Source organism: Cebus imitator, unplaced genomic scaffold (assembly GCF_001604975.1).
Source record: "Cebus imitator isolate Cc_AM_T3 unplaced genomic scaffold, Cebus_imitator-1.0 Scaffold336, whole genome shotgun sequence".
NCBI lineage: Eukaryota > Metazoa > Chordata > Mammalia > Primates > Cebidae > Cebus > Cebus imitator.
Window position 1 is genome coordinate 2097034 of NW_016107651.1, and position 22197 is coordinate 2119230.

The following is a 22197-nucleotide window of genomic DNA, read 5'->3' on the forward strand; positions in this document are numbered from 1 at the left end:
AAAAAAAAGAGTTTTATGAATTTCCCGTTTATACAGAAACGTGGGTAATATATGTGAGAATAAATATTAAGGGTGTAGGATAATCATGAGAAGATATAAAGTTGAATCAAACTGAATTTATGGATAGAGGTCCACTTGGTAGGGATTCTTCACTCAGTGTTATAGCTTGATGTGTGAGAAAGGGCTCTAACAGTTTCTATGGTTGACTGGATGAAATATGGACCTAAAGACGACCTACACTATATGCCGGAACTTCTTTGGTATACTGTAGAAGAAGTCATCCAAAGGCTTAGAGAGATTGGAATTTTCGAGTAGATTTAATCATGTAAGATCTACTCACCCAACCTAAGAGGGTTCGTAGGATGCACCTTTCAACCCAACTGTGGGAAGTGAGTCTGTGAGAGGAGTCAAAGCATCACTGAAGTACTCTTTGGTCACTTTCCTCAGTAAATCAGAAATTACAGTGAGGGCTGCTGCCATGGAACTGGCATCTCTAAATGCATTGGGGATAATTGGGCCTTGGACATTGCTAATGCTAAATCTGAGACACTCACCGTGTCACTTTAGTCCAGAAGTCAAACCAATCAAGAATAGAGGCTTATGAAGTATGTGTGGTCATGTTAGTGTTCTGCAGAAAAACAGGAAAAGAAAGATGGATAGATGAATATAGATTTATTTTTTTAAATTAGCTCATGTGATTGGGGAGGCTGGCAAATCCAAAATCTCTACAGTAGGTCAGTGGCTTGAAGCTTCAGGAAAGAGTTTGTATATAGTCACAAGACAATCTTCAGTTTGCTGACTGAATTCCCTTTTTCAGACGAGCTCAATATTTTTTCACTTGAAGTCTTCAACTGATTAAATGAGGACTGCCCATATAATGAAAGATAATTTGCTTTAATCAAAGTATACTGATTCAAATGTTAATTTTCTCTAAAAAATGCATTCTTAGAAATATCTAAGACAGTGTTTGGCCAAATATGTGGGTACCATAGCCTAACCAAGGTGACACATTGAATTAACTATCACAGTGATCAGGATAACTTTAGGTTCTGGTTCATCTCACAGAGTTCCAGTGGGTTGCAGAATCCATCTTGTGTTTGTTTTCCCAGTTCCAGATTGTGCAACTGGAATAGACATAACTGTCAACTGGCAAAATCCACCCATTTGCTCCTTGACCTGTAGAGTGAGGCTTATGATGGAAGGAAAGGACCAAGTAGAAGTCATTCCTGGAACTAGTAAACTAGAAGAACTCCTGCATTTCTGAAAGGATTGAAGTTAATGCTGTCATCAAGAACTTGAAAGAGTCAAGGATAGTCATTCCCACAATAACTTCATGCAACTTGCCTGTTAGCCTGTGGAAAAAACAGGTGGATCAGGCAGATTAACCATGGATTACCATAAACTTAACCATATTATGACTCCACTTGCAGCTGCTCTTTTAGATGCAATTTTGTTGTTTGAGCAAGCTGACACATGCTTTGGTATCTGGTATGCAGCTATTGATCTGGAAAATTCTTTTTTCTCTTTACCTGTTTGTAAAAATCACTAAAAGCTGTTTGCGTTTAGCAAGGCCAACAATCCACCTTCATTCTCCCACCTCTGGGGTATATCATGTTTCCATTCCATAAAACATTGCACGGGTCTATTATGTTGATGATAGTATGCTAATTGGGTATAGTGAGAAAGAAATAGTAACTGCTGTATACGCATTGGTAATAATTCTGTATGATAGAGGGTGGAAAATAAATTCAGCAAAAATTTAGGTGCCTTCTTCATTGAAGTTTCTAGGGGCACAGTGGTATTCAACATGTAAAGATATGTCTTCTAAGATGAAGGATGAGTTGCTGCATCTTGGTCTTCCCAACACCCCAATGTGGGCACAGTGCTTAGTGGGCCCCTTTGGATTTTGGAGGCAACTTATTCTGTGTTTGGGTGTGCTATCTAGCCCTCTTATTGAGTTACCCAAGGCACTTTTAATTTTGACTGGGGCTCAGAATAAGAGAAAACACTACAATAGGTTTTGGTTTTCCTGCAAGGTGTTTTGCCACTTGGTCTGTATAGCCAGAGAATCCGATGCTGCTCCAAGTGTCAGTGGTAGAAAAGATGCGGCATATAGATTTTTACAGCCCTCATTATGTGAATTTAAACACAGACCCTTAGTGTTTTGGAGTAAAGCAGTTTCATCTACTGTGGACAATTATTTTCTGTTTGAGAAACTGCTGTGGCTTGATACTTCAGTGTAGAAGATGCTAAAGGCTGAAATGTGGGCAGCAACTTACCAGAAACTTAAACTGCACATCATTAACTGGGGGGTTATCTGACTTATCAAGCCATAAAGTTTCAGGAATGCACAGCATCCGTACATTGCCAAATAATAGTAATATATAAAAGTTTAGATTTGAGCAGGCCCTGAAGGTACAAATAAGCTAAATGAGGAAATTGTGTAAATGCCATGGCCCCTATTCCACTGTATTTCCTACTCTCTCCTAGACCATACCGATGGCCTTGTGAGGAGTTCTCTACAATCAGTTGATCAGGGAAGAGAAAACTCAGGTCTAATTTATAAATGGCTTTGCATGATATGCAGGAACCACTTGAAAATGGAATACAACTGCAGACCTGAGACATCTCTGAAAGAGAGTAGTTTAAAAAGATCCACCCAGTGGGCAACACTTTTAGCGGTGTACCTAGCTGTCCATTTTGTTTGAAAGAGAAATGGCTAGAGATAATGAGTTTATAGAAATAGGCTGTGGTCAATGGTTTGGCTTGGAGGAATTATAACTGGAAAATTGATGACAAGGAAGTCTGGGTATGTGAGGTAAGGTATGTAGATAGACCTCTCTGCATGGGTAAAGAGCATGAAGTAATCTTTGCCCCATGTCAGTCTTCACCAAAAAGTTATTTCAGCAGAGAGGGATGTTAATAATTAAGTGATTAGGACAACTCAGTCTGTGGACACTGGTGAGCCTCTTTCCCTAGCCAGCCTTGTCATACCCAATGGGTTCATGAACAAAAATTGCCTGTGGTGGCAGGGATGGAGGCTATGCATAAAATACAATGTGGAATTCCACTTCTCAAGGCCAGTCTCTCCACTGCTGAGCGCCCTTTCTGCCAATAGTAAAGACCAACACTGATTCCCCAATATGGTTTAATTCGGGGGTGTGATAGAGAGCTCTTTTGTGGCAGGTTGATTGCATTCAACCATTTCCACCAGGGAAGGTGCAGTGCTTTGTTCTAGTTGGTATATTCATTTACGTTGGCTATGTATTTGCCTTCCCTGCACAAAATGCTTCTGCCAAAATGACCATCTGTGGACTTACAGAATAACGAATCCACTGTCATGGTATTCTTCATAGCATTTTTCTGATCAAGGAACTCATTTCACACCAAATGAAATATAGCACAGGGCCTAGCTCATGGAATTCATTGGCCTTACCATGTGTTCCATTATTCAGAAGCAGATGGCTGGATAGAATGGTGAAATGGCCACTTGAAGACTCAATTATGGCACTAGCCAGGCAGCAGTACCTTACAGGGCTGGGGCAGTGTCCTCCAAAAGGCTCTATACTCTTTATATTATCATTCAATATATTGTGCTATCTCCACAGCCAGGATTCAGAGGTCCAGGAATCAACAGGTGGATGTGGGAGTGATACTGCCCACTATTACCGCTAGTGAGGCTTTAGAAATGTTTTGCTTCTTATCCCCATGACATTCTTCTCTTCTTATGTAGAGGTCTTACTTCCAAAAGGAGAAGTCCTTCTACTAGAAAGGATTATTTCCAACTGGAAGTTAAGGGTGTCACCTGGTTACTTCAGGCTCCTCATTCCTCTGAATCAACAGGTAAAGTAGAGAGTTACTGTACTGGCTAGGTGATTACAATCCAGTTTACTCTTGGCTTATCCAGTGTAGTCCCTTAATTACCAAGGGATTGTCACTGTGTAATAGAGGTCAGGAAGATTATTTGGAGTACAAGTGGTCACTCAGGGTATATCTTAGTACTATCATGCCCTATGATGATTAAAGTCAGTAGAAAACTACAACCTAATTCAGACAAGAGTGCTAACGGCACAGTCCCTTCAGGAATGACAGATTGGTTAACTCAGTTGGGCAAAGAACCATGACCATCTGGGAGTCTGTGGGACTACCATAACAAAATATTACAGACTTGGTGGCTTAAACAACAGAAATTTATTTTCTCACACTTCTGGTGGCTGGAAGTTCAAGGTCAAGGTCATAACAGGTTTGGTTTCTCCTGAGACCTCTCACCTGGCCTTGCAGATAGCTGTCCTCTTGCTGTGCTCTTATGTAGCCTTTCCTCTGTGCATATGCATTCCTGATATCACTTCCTCTTCTTATAAGGACACTAGGCTTATTAGACTATCTTCTCATCCTTATAATCTTATTTAACTTTAGCCCATTAAAGAGCCTATTTTTCAAGTACAGTCACATTGGAGGCTAGGGTTTAAATGTATTAATTTGGTAGAACACAATTCAGTCTATAATACCAACTAAGGTGCTTTCTGAGGGTAAAGACAATATAAAAAGGCAATGCAAGAAGGTAGTTATAAATACCAACTACAAACACGTGGCCAGTTGCAGAATGAGGACTGAGATCATCAAGCAAGTTTCTCCTATTTTTGTTACGATTGTGTTTTCAATTATTTTTGCTTTCTTCCCTCTCTTATTTCCTTAGTAGCTAACACAAGGTATATTAATCATAATTAACTTTATATCACTGTATTTAAGTTACAGGATATTAAGGAAAAGACTCAACATCACCCAAATTTTTGAATTTTCTTCTAGGGAAAGGATTAATGCATTTTTGGTGGTATGCAGTGTGGCTGTACTGTGTTAGGTGGAAGTATGACCTGGCTATTGTGTATATTTGTAAATTAAATATGGATTAAGGAGATGTGAGTGCCAAATTGATAAGGGTAAACTGTGATGATCAGTTTTATATATCAGCTTGGCTAGGCTCCAGTTATTCTGTCAAACACTAGATGTTACTATGAAAGAATTTTATAGATGTGATTGACATATATGATCAGTTTACTTTAAGGACATTATTGTCATTAATCTGGATGGGTCTGATTCAATCAGTTGATAGGCTTAAAGGGAAGGACTGAGATTTTCATAAGGAAGAAATTCTGACTGTGGATTGAAGTTTCAGATCCTCCCTGAGTTTCCAAACTGTCCTTTTTCTGGCCTGCTTGCATACTTGAGACTTGCTTAGCTAGTTTCCACAATCACATAAGCCAATTGTTTGTAGTTAATATATACATGCTTGCATATATATATATATATATATATATATGAACATATATGTATGTATATTCTAATATCTCCAGTTACTAATAATAATTCTGTTTCTGTGCTGGAACCCTGACTGATACAGGTACTTTCCAAATATTTTATGAGTGGATGTTTACATAGATGAATAAAGGAATTAGTTAATACATCAATCAATCAATCAATCAATAATTGTTTATATTATTATCTGTTGATGGTTATGACCACATCTATATATAGGAGAAAGCTAAAAGGCTTTTAAAATTGACTAGGGAAAGGAGGAGCAAAGAAGCTTAACAATGCGGTAATATATAAATTCAACAGAAAATAACTAAAGAATGGTTTGAGTGCTTGTGCAGACTCAAACATCTTACAGGGGAAGCTCTCAGATTAATGAATTAGCTTCCTCGTTTATAATCCAGGATTAAACATTCTCATAATTTTCAATTTAGGAGTTGGAGAAAGACTATGCCTTTATTTAGCTGGTAAGGAAGCTAAGAATACAGTCCTGATTCTGTCATGCAGAGAAACACTTGTCATTCAATTAAATTGTCTGCCTTATGGTCCTGATTCCTTGGTGTATTTTCTCTTAGGGAGACTAATCACAAATTTATCCAGTACCAGAAAAGTTTTCTTCCCCATTTCATTTCAATTCTACCCACACTAGAATGTATCCGAGTCTAGAATAATAACTGACATGTTAGATTGTTGAAAATGAACACATTTTTATGTGTTTACCTGTATAAATAAGAAAAAAATTTTGAGTTTGTTTTACATCTATCAAATATCTAATAAGACCTCTTCTATGCTACTTTGCCTTATCTTAACTTCATGATAATGATTGTTTGTTTTTCCCCAGGTATATACACACCCATACTTCCCCATCCCTAATATAAGCCATAAATCATAATTTCGTACTCACAAGATACAAAATAAATTATGATCTTGTGCTTCATTTCACATTGCAATATATATTTCAAATCCCTTTTGTTAATGATATTACTCCTGTGAAAAGAAACCACTCAGTTTAATAAAAAATTATTTTGTCATGGTTCAGTGTGTCTGAGTGACTTACATTCAGTTTTTTCTCCAGTCAGGATACAAATTCTTTGAATTTTATACCTTCATCACTCAGTGTATGTTTTCTTGTTTTGTTTTGTTTTTAAAGAAAGCATCTTTCTTTACTAGTTATACATAGAATTCAACACATTTTTATTTTGAACAGGTTTAGGTCTGTAAATCTCCAATCCTGTTTTACTGAACATCTTAAACCTTTTTTCTATACTGAATATATTTAAGATGAGAGAGTATTTGAAGAATACACAGAATCTTCTGTACTTGGCATATTTTGCAATTCTGAAATACAAAAGATAAATAGGAAATTTGGTAGCGTGTGTTGGTCTTAAAAACTCCTTGAATGTAGTGTTAGGAAGGAAGGTAGAAAAACACATCCAATTCCATGGAAGCCATTGACTGTCATGTTTCAGCACTATAAGCCATCGTCATTGATACCGTTTAATATCAGTAGTTTAAATATAATCCTATATGACATTTCATAGATTACTTTTTATAAAAGCATTTCCTGCTATTATTAGGAGAAAAAGTAAGCAGAAATGGTTTTCTGGAAGGAAAAAGACATAATCTTGGGGAAAATGGGTAATTTTTTTCTGAATTTGCTAAATTGTTTCTGCATTAAATAATCCATACCTGTTCCACATTATTTATCCACAAGCAAGTCTTTGGAAGAACAAAGATACTTCTAAAAGATAAAATAGGAAACTTTAAGGGTATTGCAGCAGGCAGCGATCAGATGGCTTCCAGTATTCCTGCTCCCTGTTGGATATGCCCTGAATAATCCTCAACCCCTGAGTATAGACTGTGATTATAGTATAGTACTGAAGATTCTATATTAACAGAATGGAGTGTCATTACTCTGTTGCCCAGGCTGGAGTGCAATGGTACGATCTTGGCTCACTGCAACCTCTGCCTCCTGGGTTCAAGTGATTCTGCTGACTCAGCCTCCCAAGTAGCTGGGATTACAGGTGCCCAACACCACACCTGGCTAATTTTTGTATTTTTATTAGAAACAGGGTTTCATCATGTTGTCCAGGATGGTTTTGAACTCCTGACCTCCCAAAGTGCTGGTATTACAGTCATAAGCCACCATACCTGGCCCACTCTGCTGGTTTTGAAAAGGTCAGCTGCCATGTTGTAAGAGATCTGTATGGCAAAAACCTGAGGTAGTCTTTAGGAGCTGAGAGTGGTCCCTGACAGACAGCCTACAAGAAAATGGGGACCTCAGCCCTGCACTCATAAAATAATGAATCCTGCTAACAAGCTGAATGAGCTTTGAAGAGGACTCTGAGTCTCATGTGAGATTGCAGCCCTGGGTAACACCTTCATTTAAGCCCCATGAAACCATCAGCAGAGGTCCCAGCTAGCCAGTACTTCACCTTTGGTTCATGGAAGCTGTCAGATCAGATAATAAATATATGTTAGTTAAAGTTGCTAAGCTTGTGACACTATTTTACACAGCAATAGAAAACCAATACAGGTGGTTTCCATAAAGTTTGCTCATAAATTCTGGGGTTTAAACCATCACTCAGAGATATTATTTGTGGGATTCAGCCAATAAAACTATCCAACAGTTTCAGAAAACAAACGATTACATGCCAAGTTCTATTCACGAATAGTGAAAACTGTACAAAGTAGGGCTTATTCCTACAAATGACAGTCATAATTCTGGGTGTCACTAACTAACGTTCACCTGTATTATTATTATCCCTCCCTCCCTCCCTCACCCCTTCCTTCTTTCCTCCTTCCTTCCCTCCCTCCCTCCTACCTTTCAGATTTGCTCAAATGCTCACTTTCTCTTTCTCTTTCTTTCTTTTCTCTTTCCTCCTCAATTGTTTGTTATAATGCTAATGTGTTGGGGGCTGTTGGCTATTGTATGAATTCATTGTCAGCATTAACATCTTTGACACCTTCAATCATCTATATGAACTTTGAAGGAATGGGACTTAGAGTGTGATAGGTATGCATATAGGGAGTAAAGACATAAAGCAACAGGAATTTTAATAGGAACTGGACATCTAATGGCATATGAAAGTAAGATGAACTGAATGTCAAGGCAAGTTAGTAAGACAATAGGATAGATTGCAAACAATGAAACAAGATAAAAAATGTCATATTGAGACTGGGTTCTGGGATGCGGGAGAGGCTCATCTCCCTGATAGGATGTGTTCTTCCAGGTTCTTGGTCCCTCACTCACCCAAGAATGGGGGAGAGGACCCTGCTGGGCACGGTGGCTCGTTTAAATAAATATTGGACCCCAAAGAATTTTTGCAGAAAGTGATTTATTTAGGCAGAGAGAGAAAAAGGAGAAAGAAATAAAGCAGCTCCCAGATGTCTTGGAAGGGGATCCAGAAACGGAGTCCTCACCAATGTGGGAGAAGAGGACTTTTAACCTGGGTGTTATTTCCACCCCATTTAAGTTTTTGGTCCTATGAAAGGAGTTCCTTTAAACTTCCGCTGGAGTGATTGATCTTTGATTTTTTCCCCCCACCTGTAAAAGCCAAAGGCTTCTAGTCTCCTGGATGGAGCGAGCCAAGGTGGGAGGTATGGCACTGGGAAGTTCTTGCCTTTGAATCTACGCCCCCTTGTGGACCAGGAAGAGAATACATTTCCTCAATATGTTTAATGCTGTGTTTAGGGGTAGCATTAACTTTGTAGGATATTTTTATCTGGTTCTTTACCATATGCCCAGTGTCTAGAATCATCTCTGGGATCTATAATAGTATGATATATTGCTTATATAATATTATATATATACTTATGTAATACTTATATTATCATATATAAAATTTATGTCTAAGATCTGATATATATATCTGACATATTATATATATAATTATTTATATCATATATGATATTTATAACATTTATTGAAACAATGAATGTTACATTAAAGAACCTTGATGTTTATATAGCTTCTGAACTTTTGATTCTAACTTTTAGGGTGGGAAGTGCACAGATTTTGGAGGTAGAGAGATTTGGCATATTTGTTTAATGAGTTTAATATTTACCAGACACATTTAAAATAAAGGGACATAAGATAATAGTATGAGGATTCAAATGCGTACACATGCATTTAGAAAGGATTTTAACATTGCCTGGTCCCTGAGGGATACTAAGTTATTATAAAACAGAATAATATTGGATATTTGTTGGCTAGTACAGCCTAAAGGGGACACTTAAGTGAAATGCAAGTTACTAAAGGTAAGCTTTTGATTTGTTAATTTGTTTTTGTTTTTGAAAAATACTTTCAAATTTAATAAAGAAATAGCAATAACTGGTACATACGTTAATTCAAAATATTTTCACTAAGTACCAAGTAGAATCATTCCCAATCTCTTCACAGAGAATCACTTTGAAAGAAGGCACATAAAAAGATGAAAAGTTATCCCAACATTTAAAAACAAGCAACAAAAATCTTACGAGTTTATAATGAAATCTAAAGTTGTCAATCAGAGTTTCTACTTACTATGAAATGACAAGGTTGAAAATCTTGAGGTCACGTAGTATGAGGTTTCAAAAGCTTTGTTGAATGTATGTATTCCAAATGAGGGCATTTCTTGGTGCCAGGCTGGCAACCACAAGTCCCTGTGCCAGATACCATACACATGCAATCAAAACTGAGTAAGTATCACATGTAAAAGATAAAGAATATATGGTCCCTGCATATTTAAGGAGAACAATGTCTAATTCCCATGGGTGTAAAATTAGTAAGACGCAGAGAGACAGATCCAATTTACCAACCAAAAGGAAAAACCAAGCACAGGCAGTAGACGAGATAAAAGTCCTGTGCCCTGGGGATGCAGCAGAAAGGGCTCTGGGAGGTTTCAGAAACCAGGCAGCATCCAGGTCTGATAAAAACATGAGTGGCTATCAATGCTTGTGGAAAGGTGTCCTCGAGGCTGAAGAAAACAAAATGAGCAAAGACATGGCAGTACAGGAGTAATACCTGTTCAGAAGACCATAAAGCATTTATTATGGGTAAAGGGATGTGATCTAATAAGAGACATAAAACTCAGGAAAACCCGACCCAACAAGAGCCAAACACAGTGCTGTTCTGTATTTCTTAACAGCCATTTGAGAGATAGTCTGAGGTGGCCTGCAAAACTAATAAGACAGCAAAATATCTTCCCAAAGGCAGAGGTGCCACACGCTCCTGGTGGAGGCTCAGTAGCCAAAGGTCACCCTGCAGTCCCTCCTCACTCTCACTGCAACACCCCAGTCCCTTGGAATCAAATCCACTAGCAATAATCTTCTTAATGGAAAATGTTTTCCCTCCCCAAATGTAAAACAAAAACAATGTAAATGAACAAAACCTCAATCCAAAGAGACAATCAGAGCAAGCTTTAGCCCCTCATAGCTCACCTTTGCCCCAGCTGTCATGCTACTGAGGACAAGATCTGCTCCATTACTTACACTGACTCAGAAAGTAACAAAATTTAGCTGCTTTTATTACATCCCACCCCATCAAAAATAAACACCACACAAAATATAATTTTACCGCAAATAAAAGTCAGCTACACTTACTCAGGATATTTCAATCCTTTTCCAACCTGTTCACCAAAAAAAAAAAAAAAAAAAAAAATCATTATTCTGAGATCTCTGGAAGCATTGCAAATATTGCTCCATGAGATTCCTCTTCTTGAAGCAATTAGGTCTTGAAACAGAAAATTTACATATTTTTCTACACTACCACTGAAAGTCACTATTATTAAAGGCCTGCAACCAAAATCCTCATCCCCTGATTCTCAGGCTATTATAATTTTTTCCCTTAGATCAAACAAACAGTGAGAAATACACATAAAAAGATGAAAAGTTATCCCAAAATTTAAAAAAAACAAGCACCAAAAACCCATGAAGTAGAATCTGTGTCATCACATTAACAGTTTAAACTTTGCTAAAGACCAAAAATATCTTTATTTGATCTACTTAAGCTATAGGCATTTTATAATGTGCTCAAGAAATTAACAGTTTATAAAAATAATGAAAAAGGACCCGGCGAGAGGCAGGGGCAGGAGCGGCGGTGATGGACGGGTCCGGGGAGCACCCCAGAGGCGAGGGGCCCACCAGCTCTGAGCAGATCATGAAGACAGGGGCCCTTTTGATTCAGGGAATGATTGCCACTGTGGACACAAACTCCCCCCGAGAGGTCTTTCTTCGAGTGGAAGCTGACATGTTCTCTGACGGCAACTTCAACTGGGGCCGGGTTGTCGCCTTTTTCTACTTTGCCAGCAAACTGGTGCTCAAGGCCCTGTGTGCCAAGGTGCCCGAGCTGATCAGAACCATCATGGGCTGGACTTTGGACTTCCTCCGGGAGCGGCTGTTGGGCTGGATCCAAGACCAGGGTGGTTGGGATAGCCTCCTCTCCTACTTTGGGACATCCATGTGGCAGACAGGGACCATCTTTGTGGCTGGAGTGCTCACCGCCTCACTTACCATCTGGAAGAACATGGGCTGAGGCCCCCAGCTGCCTTGGACTGTTTTTCCTCCATAAATTATGGCATTTTTCGGGGAGGGGTGGGGATTGGGAGACGTGGGCATTTTTCTTACTTTTGTAATTACTGGGGAGGATGGGGAGGAGTGGTCTGGAGGGGGTAATAAACCTCCTTTGGGACACACACACACACACACAAATAATGAAAAAAAATTTCGGTGGGGGCATTAAACTAAAATCATCTCATACTCTGGCAAAGAGCTCTTCCAAAATGTTAAACACAAGGGATGTATGGCAAATCGCCTGCATAGGGCTGCCTCACATACTAACCCACATGCAGATGGCCAGCCTTTGCCCTTCTGCTCCAGTAAGCTTCAGAGATTCTGGGATATTGGCAGACACCTGCTCAAGGTAGGCCAAAGAGCCTGAGGGATGTCGGGTGGCTTTTGTGCTACACCTTGATGTCCTGCAGCATCTGCCGCCAGTGCCTCAGTTTTGTCAACTACTTCTCGACCAGCATATCTTTTCCCTGTAATTCATTCCTTAATTCCGAGACATCCTCTTTGATAACCTGCTCTGGTTTCTGGACAGATAATTGCAATTTTTTTTCTGTACGAAATACTTTCTGTCTGTATTGCGATATGCAGAAACTTCTGAATCCCCTGATCAACAGCAGTTTAATTCTTCCTGATTGGTGCCATTGACATAGTCCTAACTCACCAGAGAAGCGAAGCCAGCCTCAAAAGATGAATCTGGGTGCCCTGGCAGGGGCGACAGGGCCCCGTTGACTGCCCAGAGAACATACTGCCTAGCGAAGCAGTTATGTCTGAAATCTAAACTTCTTATTTTATAATTTATCCAGTCGTTGGCCTGATTTATTCCACCATGAGGATGACCTTAGTATCAGATCATAGGAAAAATGCTATCACAGAAATTATATAATAAACAGTATGCTGATTTGAGGAGGAATGACGGATATTACATTTGACGAAGTTGCTTAATATATTACCCAAACTAATTAGCATCAGCTGGAAGCAAACAGCATTTCAAACTGTGTGTTAAATACTAGAAACTGACAATGACCAGGAGTTACTGACTCATGGGCTTGTTATAATGACAAAAATGTAGTAACTGGAGGAAAGCTCTCGCTTTGCTGCTTTGGCTGCTTCCTGGTGATCCTGAAGCTATGGTTTTTGGTTTCCTGGGGAAAGAGGAAGTCAGCCTATTACTATATCATATTCAAATTACCACTCAAAGTGAGAAGTTAATGAAAGATTTTTGTCTTTTTTTGACATTAATATAAATGTAGCCATTACAATAAGTTTCTGATCGTGAATGCAGTACATACACTAAAATGTGCCATTTGTGTTGCAACAAGACCACCTCAATAGTGCTTGTCTCCATACGAATCACTGTCAGTGATAAATATTTGATAGTCTTAAAAAAGTAAATAGTAAGTATCATGCATCTTACTGTGTAAATGGAACATAATGTGTAAGGTACTATGCTAGATACTTTGAATAAAATGACGAGCAAGCTTACATGCTTTTCTGCTATGGGGGACATTACCTTCTACTAAGAGAGACAGAAAAATAAACAAATGATAGCAAAAACAAGGGCAATTGATAAGAGAAATATGTGGAGTTGCACAGAAAGGGTACCCAAGAAAGTTTAAGGGATACTCAGAGAACTCTACCTGGATGAAGGGGTATATAAGTCATTGTGAAGGAGCTAGTGAGAGTTAGTCAAGCTTTGGGGGTAGAAGGTTGGTAGAGGTTCTAGCACAGTCAGCTAACAAACTTTATGACACTTTAAATATAATGAGCTACACTTGAAAAAATATTAAAATGGTTACTAATGCAAAAAAGTAAAATTAATGAAATGCAGCTGAAAAGTCCAAGTGTAATAATCAATGTAATTTAAAAGTGTTACTCAGTATAACAACGTACCTTTAGAAATGGCATCTGTTTTCTTTATTTAATAATTTTGTCTTGCAAAAAAGTGTATTCAGTTTTTATTAAAGTATACAAATTGACAAATCAAAAATGTAGAAAATTTATTCCAAAAATTAAACATATAGGTCAGAAAAGAACTCATGCAATGGCCCTCTATAGATCTACTTAATAAATTATCTAATCATAATTATGACAAAAATTGATCAATAAAATGCCATAGTAAACTTCATACTGTATTATTTCTGAAGGCACAGAAATAGGTGATGCCTTTTTGGTAGTTTTTACTCTAAAAGAAATAGAACAAAATTGTCATGTATAGATGATAGACATACCAGATCACTAGAAATACTTATATACACCTCATGTTACAGCCTTGTCAGTTTATTATATTTAATTCAATTGACTAATACAAACCCTCTCATAATAGACTTGGCAATTTAGACTGGCCTTGAAGACTTGAAAGCACTTTTACAAAGAATGATAAGGGCAAAGCATTCCAGAAAAAGTTTTACCTATTCGCCTTGATATTCTTAGTGATAAGAAAAGGATATATTGAAGCTGAATATACAGTAATTATGATTTTATTTTAAAAACTCACTTCTATTTAGCATGTCATGAAATAGTTCTACAAACCCCACTTTATTTGATACCTAATACCTTTAGTTATTTCTGCTTATCCTCTTTCACTAGTCTACATAATCATAGTATTAATGTACCTATTATTTGTTAAGGAGTTACTTATTTTGAGCATTTAAATATATAGAACTTTTAATGCTTATAACCACCTATGTAGCAGGTATTATCATTTTCTTTTGGCACATTATGGAGATAATATATGACACTCCTATTTTATATGTCAGAGCTGAGAATCCATTGAGATGTAGACACTGGTGAGATAGTTGGAGATATCATATTTAACCACTGATGAGAATTTGTAGGTAATGTACTTTGTATACATTGGTAAAGGTCTGATTATCACTTGACCCTGGATTAGGCACCCCAGGATTAATCATCCAGCTAGTAACAAAGCTTCCTGCTTCCCCAGGTACCATTTTACAGATAGCACCATGCATGCTCTCAGAACCCCACCAGAGACCCATGGGAATATAGAAGGATGTGAGCCATGTGTGCTCATTTATGGCTTTCAACTTCAGTAAAACTTGAATTCTAGGAGGTCAAAAAGGGACCAAGAAACTTACCAAATGGAACTTCTTTTTCATGGAAACATGAGGTTTGGGGTAGAAAAAAGGTGTCTGTGGTATTCAAAGTATGACTCTCCAAAGATGACCACATTCTATCCCCCAGAGCTTATGAATGTATTATGTTACAGGGAAAGGAGGAATTAAGGTAAAGATGAAATTAAATTTGCTTATCAGGGGACTGTGGAATGGAAAGATTACCCTAGATTATCTGGGATGCTCCAGTGTAATCACAGGGATCCTTATAAGTGAGAGAAGTAGGAGAGTTAGCTCAGAGTGATACAATGTGAGAAAGCCTAGAGAGAACATTGCTGGCCTTGAGGATGGAACGGGGACCTAGCCAAGGACCGTGGCAGCCTCTAGACACTGGAAAAACTAAGAAAGTAAATTTTCCTCTGGGTGCTTCAAAAGGGAATGCAGCCAGTGGATGCCTTGATTTTAGCCCAGTGAGGCCCATTTCAGACTTTTGTCAACCAGAACTGTATGATAATAAATGGGTTTTGTGTGAATCTGCTAAATTTGTCGTAATTTGTTCATAGCAGCAATTAAGTACCCATCAAGTTTTAGTGCAATAACAGAACCTTCTGTTTTTAAGCAGGTAGAAATTTAATACAAGATTTAGGTAATTAGAGAACTGTTGTAAGGTTGTGAAGAATGGAATAAAGTGATATAATTGGACTTTGTATTGTCCAGGCTGGTCTCAAACTGCTGAGCTCAAGGGATCCTCCCACCTCAGCTTCCTGAGTAGCTAGGACTGCAGGTATCTGCCACCCTGGCTGATTATATATATCTATATATAGATAGATATAGATAGATATAGATACAGATATATATAATCTCTCTCTATATATATTGCATTATATATATGTATATATACGTATATATATACACATATATGTGTATATATATACGTATATATACATATATATATATATATAGAGAGAGAGAGAGAGGGAGAGAGAGAGAGATATGAGGGTCTTGCTATGTTGCCGAGGCCGATCTCAAACTCCTGGCCTCAAGTGATACTCCTGGCTTAGCTTCCTGAGTAGTTGTGATTACAGACACAAGCCCTCATGCTTGCTATCCTTAGACTCTGATTTAAAATCACATACTGTCAACTCCCACCATGACTAACACCCCTTCCCTCCAGTACTGAGGAAGCTGGTGAGTAATAGTTGTGTACTATTAAGTCAATTGTTTTTACCTTAGTTGGTTACTTCAACATCCCCAGACCACCGTCCAACCTTAAGATAGCACCCTGAGTTTTTGTGATGTTCATCTCCCATTGTCCAGCACACACACACACACACACACACACACACACAGGCATACACACACCCACACCTCTATATGTATGTATAGGCCTTTACAACATTTCTGCTTACCAAATTCAGTCAGCACAATGTTATCTATGCAGTGGACCCATCTAATATCTTATAGAGTAGTAAGATAATCAAGATTCTTAGAGCCAGTTTATGCAGAGAGCCAGAGGTGAACTAGCAAAGTGTACTTCTGACCTGAAGGTAAACTGCATCTGCTTATTAAGACAGGGAAAGAAAAAGAATTTGCGCTTTCAAAACTGCTGATCAGTTATCAGCAGAATGTTGATTTGCTGGAATAAAGCTGTCACAGGAGGAACAGCAGTCCAATTGCATTTAATTCCCTGATCAAGTTTAAAATAATTCACTCTCCTTATCCAAGACCAATCCATCTTCTCTTCGCAACAGCAATCTATCTTCTGCTACTTAAATTGAGACATGAGAGAAATCACCACCTGGGCATCTTTCAAGACTTACGGTGGCACTAGTATTTGTGGTTCACCAGGGATGCAAGATTGAATTTCGTTTATCATTTTGGTGGAGTGGGGACATTCAAGGACTTTCACCTAGGTCTTATCAGCAAAATAGTCCTCATTCTACAAGTGAGGAAATCAGTGTGGGAATTGTTTAGCTGTCAATTATGTTATTATGTAAACCAGTTCCAATTATGCAATCAAAAATGATAGAAATAAACAGAGAGTTGTTTTATAGGCATGCTGTAAGAGCTGAACTCAAGCAGAACTCTGTATTACTTTCTTTGTATACACTCTTACTCAGGTACAGGTCAGTAACATAGGAAAATCCAAGTATTATTGCTAATTGGGAGCCATTGTATGGTAACCCTTGAAAACCGAGGTTACTTTCTTTCCTTTGTGTAAAACATAGACCCATCTTGGTAAATGGCTGCAAATCCCTTTAGAAGCCTAGAATAATATTTATTTGGTGACCCTACAGGGTGATATAGACGAGAGTGGGAGAATAGGTCATAAAAAATGTACTTCAGAACTCCCATTTCCTTATATTGTTAGATTGTCCATTATATTATACAAGGAATTTCGAATAACTTGATTTAATTTAGGCAACTGCTGTATCTAACTTTCATTTAAACATCTGACAATTCAAGTTGCTTTTACCTTCCTGAATCTATTTGTTAACATTCTTATAATACTATGCTCTGGATACTTCTCTAAACAGATACACATATACGTTAATTTAACCTCTGCAATAGTCTCATGGGCCAATATAATTGTTTTACTCATTTTATAGGTGTGAGAAATTAAGCCAAGAACAATAAATCATCTTGTCCAGGGTCACAAAGCTTGTTAGTGCTGGAGATGGAACTGAATTCAAAATTTTGTGTATGTGCATCTTTAATGATAAATTCAGCTTCTCTAATATGTTCATTCTTCCCTTGTCAGAAGCCACAGAATCCATTCTTATACATATTCCCTAAGTATGTGATTGTATAAATGAGGGAAACCTTGCAGCTATTTCTTTCTGATATGTGCACCATCTCCTTTCAAGTCAGACTTTGCATTTGTCCTTCTGAGGCTTGTTAGGATGTAAGTCTAGTTATGAGTTTGAAAGTCACAAGGGGTGGGAACAACAGGGCATAAGGATAATCTACAAGTCCTTTGAAGTAACGCCTAAGGTGATGTGACAGTTACTAAGGGATTGTCTGTCGGCTTCCAACCTACCCTTCTGTACTCTTCATGATGCTGGAGCTGGGTCTCTGCAAATACATTGCTGGTTGGCTATGGGGCTTTGTACTAGGATATGCAATAAGGGTGCACTAGAAAGAGACTGCGAGCCTATAGGAAAGGGAAGCTTCTTTCTTCTTCCGGTTTCCTGCATGTGAATTTACTGTTTGCTTCTGGTTCCTGTAAGGGTAACCTGAGCCATGGTTCTCCACCTGGCAGCTTCTTCCAGTGGAAGCAGCTATATCCATTGGGCAATTTTCCCAGCACTGGTATAGCCAACTTTATTATGCACCCACTTTAACTCACCAGCCTGAGGTGGTTGACATCCCCTCTTCAAAGGTCTGGGTCCCAAATTCTCAGACTTACTTCCTGAAAATTTCTAAGTTTTAATAATGCTAACCATTCCCTTTGTTCCCTCAGACTTAGGGACAAAAGCTGTCTTTTGCAGCCCCAACTTTATAGTACCTCATAGTTCTCATTTTATCCTTTCAGTTACCTTGCTTACTATTATTTTTCTACTTAGCAATCTTTATATTAAATTATCTGTCTGTTCAAGTAATTGGTATGGTTTCTGTCTTTTGTTGCTGGACCCTGAGTGATGTAGGTAAGATCATTTCACTGTCTTCAAGCAAGGAATGACTTTCTTTTTATAGAAAAGGGAAGAGCAGCTACTTCTGTAGGCAAGGAAACATCAATGGGATATGGAGTTTTTAAGACTTATTTTTATTATAATTCTCCCAAATATTTCCTTATGATTCTGAGAGGCTCAGTCTTTCCCAGTCAGTGCCCTGACTTTCACATAAGAGACCTGGCAAGGTCAGGAGTTCAAATTACTGTGTAATTCTGTAACTCCTCAAATTGGTTTCTGTGTCTGATTTATTGTTATCTCACTCAGAGGCTATGGAAGATAAGAGATTCTTTTAAAAGATTCAAATAAGACTAAACCCTATTGTCACAGGTGAGTTTGGGAAGCAGAATAAAGCCAAGTATTTACAGCCCTGAGCTATAATTTTCTCTCTTCATGCTACCCAGTTCAAGCAGAAGAAGCCAGATCTCCTCGGTGTCTGTTTTCCTCATTGCCATCCTAATGCTCATTTACCGCAGCCACTTGAATTCTCAGTCCTACTCACTGTTAAGAACCTGCATGCTGCGGACAACCACGTGTCACAGGTCACCTGCAATCCATTTTCCCTGGTGATGAAGTAATTACTCCTTTCAAACTAGTCACATAATCCATCCAACATATCCAGCTTTAGGACCTTTCCCTGGAAACACTTCCAGTTCTCTATATTTTATTAAAATTTCGTGTGAGAAACGAAATCTGCTTTAGATATTTCAGGTACAAAGTGACTTAATATTAATATTTGTATACAAGATCTAGGAATTTATTTATGTCTACATATGGGTGTCCTTACGAATGCTAAAAAAGTATTAATATTCTATATTTGCTAAATGATTTTCCTACTGCTATTGGCTCAACACATGCATTACAAATTCCAACAATTATTGTGTCATGTTACAACTTATAAACTCTTTTTAAGTTTTTATGTTTGCATGGTTTTGTCTTCTTTTTCTGGATTTTTTTTTTTTTTTTACCATGGGGGTATAGATATGCGTGAATCATTTCTTTGCCCTCTTCCATTTGATCATAGAACTTAAGGATGTCATTCTGAAGTCAGACATAGGTGGATATGAATAACATATATTAGCTGTGTGATACTAGAAAAATTATTTAACCTTCTTGAATACATAAACCTCTCACTATAGTGACTATATTTGGTATCTATTTACAAGCTTGCTGTGAAGATTAAATAAGACACTTTAGCATATTTTAGCATAAAAATGTGTTATTAAAATGAAAAATTATTTTTATAAAATTTTCAGATGCATTATTATATACTTTTAAGCTTATTGCTTTGAATGTACTGTCCCTCTGAGAAAAGGAGGGAATGACATGAAAAGGGGTTAGACAAATCTCACATCAGTGTTCTCATTTTTCAGCCTACCTCACTACCCTCATGAGAAGCCAGGTTTCCGTAGGAGAGCCCCTGAGGGGCTGCGATCCTATATGACAAGATCCTCACTTGTCTCAGAGCCAGTCTGATCATGGGAGAAGAGATCAGATTGATTTGTGAGTGAATCCTGGGGAAGAGGCTGGATCGATGAGCCTAAGACAGGGATCCTGGCTCCCCTTAGCCTACTGGAGAAGGTAGAGGACCCCAAAGTTTCTTCATGTTCTTGTGGAAAAGCAAAGATATGCTAGATGAATAGACTTTAGCTGGAGCTGAGAATGAGGAGATTGCAGTGTACAGAGATTTTTATGACCAGAAGGAGAAAAGTTGGGAATTCATCATCAGGTGCCAGTTTACTGTTATTTAGTACCTGAAACATCTTGAGACTTATCAATTCGGGGACCACAAAAATGACGAGACCTAGCTTTTTAAATAATCTTCCTTGAAAGGCAGAGTAAGGGCTAACATGTAAGAACATCAAGTATTTTTTGGCCTCTTCCTTCTTCACCCTCCATAAGATCTATTGCGATTCCCACTCCAGACACGCAGAGGTCATCTTGAGAAGCCATGAGGGCAGAAAATTTAAATCTGAAATCTTGAGCATTTATCTGAAATCTTAAATCAATTAAGAGAGAATTTAAAACCAAAAGCAATTAGTAATATTAAATGGAAAGTTTGAAGTTTTTAAATCCAAATTTTACTTACTACTCTGCAATAGGTTATGTGTTTATGTGGACCATTAGACCAGTTATAGAAAGCTAAAGAAGTTACTGCTTCTGTCTACATCTGAGTTGCATTGTACTTACATATGTGAATCTGACATGATATCAGATATATTATTTCACTGAAATCAAAGGACTGCTATTTGCATGAACTTAAATCATGCGTAGGAAGACAATGTTTCTACAAAAGTAGAGAGAATAGGCCTCCAAATACAGGATGTACATACATACTTTAAATAATACATCAAGTGTATGTATTTTAAAATAACTACAAATCCTCTATCTAGGATATAAAATCAAGTAGAACCAATCATGCATTTACTATAATAAATTGACTGATCATTCCCTACAGGCATAATACTTTGCAGAGCATTTTTGAAGAATCCAAGTTTTCTAAGAGAAACCAGAATTCCCTTTTATTCAATAACTTCTTATTGTACCCCTCTACAACCTTCAACTTTATTTTATTCATGTTTGCTCTTTTTTTGGTCTTAAAATAGTCTTTGGTTAAGCCAGCTGTTCATAAAACTGGGAGGAGAGAAAAAAAAAAAGCAAGCTCAGGAAAGCAAAATGTCTGGCTTAGATTTTGCATAGTTGCTATACTAATCAATATCACAGTAATTAAAATCATCCATGATTAATGGGCTGGCATTTTTATAGGGCATTGTTGTCTGCAAAAGCATTTCACAATCTATTCTGTCTAACTGCCCAGTAGGTGCAAGCCCCAAATCACCAGGCTACCTTCTGTCCTTTTTTTTGTTTTTTTTTTTTTCCATCTGAACTATTGCTGTCTTTGGAATACCTTGCCATAGGATGCAGTTGTGGATTTCCCCTCTGTCTGTGTGAAAAAAAAAACCTTTTTCTCTCAAAGGCAAAGACTGCTGATAGAATTTAAAGATTGCCACTTATTTTGCCAAGTATTCATTGAATTTACCTTCTCTCGATACAAAAAGCCCCCTGAGATATCAAGACTTTGAGAGGCCCGTGTATAATTTTGCTACCCTAAGGCTGTACCTATTTGCATTATTTCTTTCTGGAAGACAGAGTAGTCAATGCTATAATTCTTCTCTTGTCTAATCGACTCTAGGCTGAGACTCTAAATTTTAAGTTCTAATCCTGGCACTGAGATTAATGTAATCATGGAAAATTGACATTTTAACCACACATCAAAAAAAAAAAAAATCAGCTTAAGTTTTAGGAAGGCAATTCCCTTGAGCAGGCAGTAAAACAGTAAGACAAGCCATTGCTTGCAATTACTTAAATAAACCAAAATGCTTAAAGTAAATATTCCTTGGACACTAGATGGTGTTTTTGATACCCCTTTATCTTGCATTAATGTCAAGAAGGATTTTTGCGCTTACAGCTGCTGAGAAAAATAAAAGACTGCACAAAAGCCCTTTAAGGACTTTCGAGGATTGACTTTCTATACTTCATCACAAAACAGTTCATAAAGAATCTAAATTTATAATCCTAGATACAGTACTTTCCAT

At 37.8% G+C, this 22197-nt stretch overlaps 1 protein-coding gene across 1 annotated transcript; it reads left to right on the forward strand.

Annotated features, from left to right (window-relative positions):
- The first annotated feature begins 11363 nt into the window (after positions 1 to 11363).
- Positions 11364 to 11981, forward strand: LOC108287107 (apoptosis regulator BAX-like). The gene has a single exon (XM_037730211.1). The coding sequence runs from the start codon at positions 11393 to 11395 to the stop codon at positions 11822 to 11824; it is 432 nt and encodes a 143-aa protein (XP_037586139.1). The 5' UTR covers positions 11364 to 11392; the 3' UTR covers positions 11825 to 11981.
- The last annotated feature ends 10216 nt before the right edge of the window (positions 11982 to 22197 follow it).

Bases quoted from the DNA above. Each gene is read 5' to 3' on its own strand.
- LOC108287107 (XM_037730211.1), top strand. From the start codon at position 11,393: ATGGACGGGTCCGGGGAGCACCCCAGAGGCGAGGGGCCCACCAGCTCT.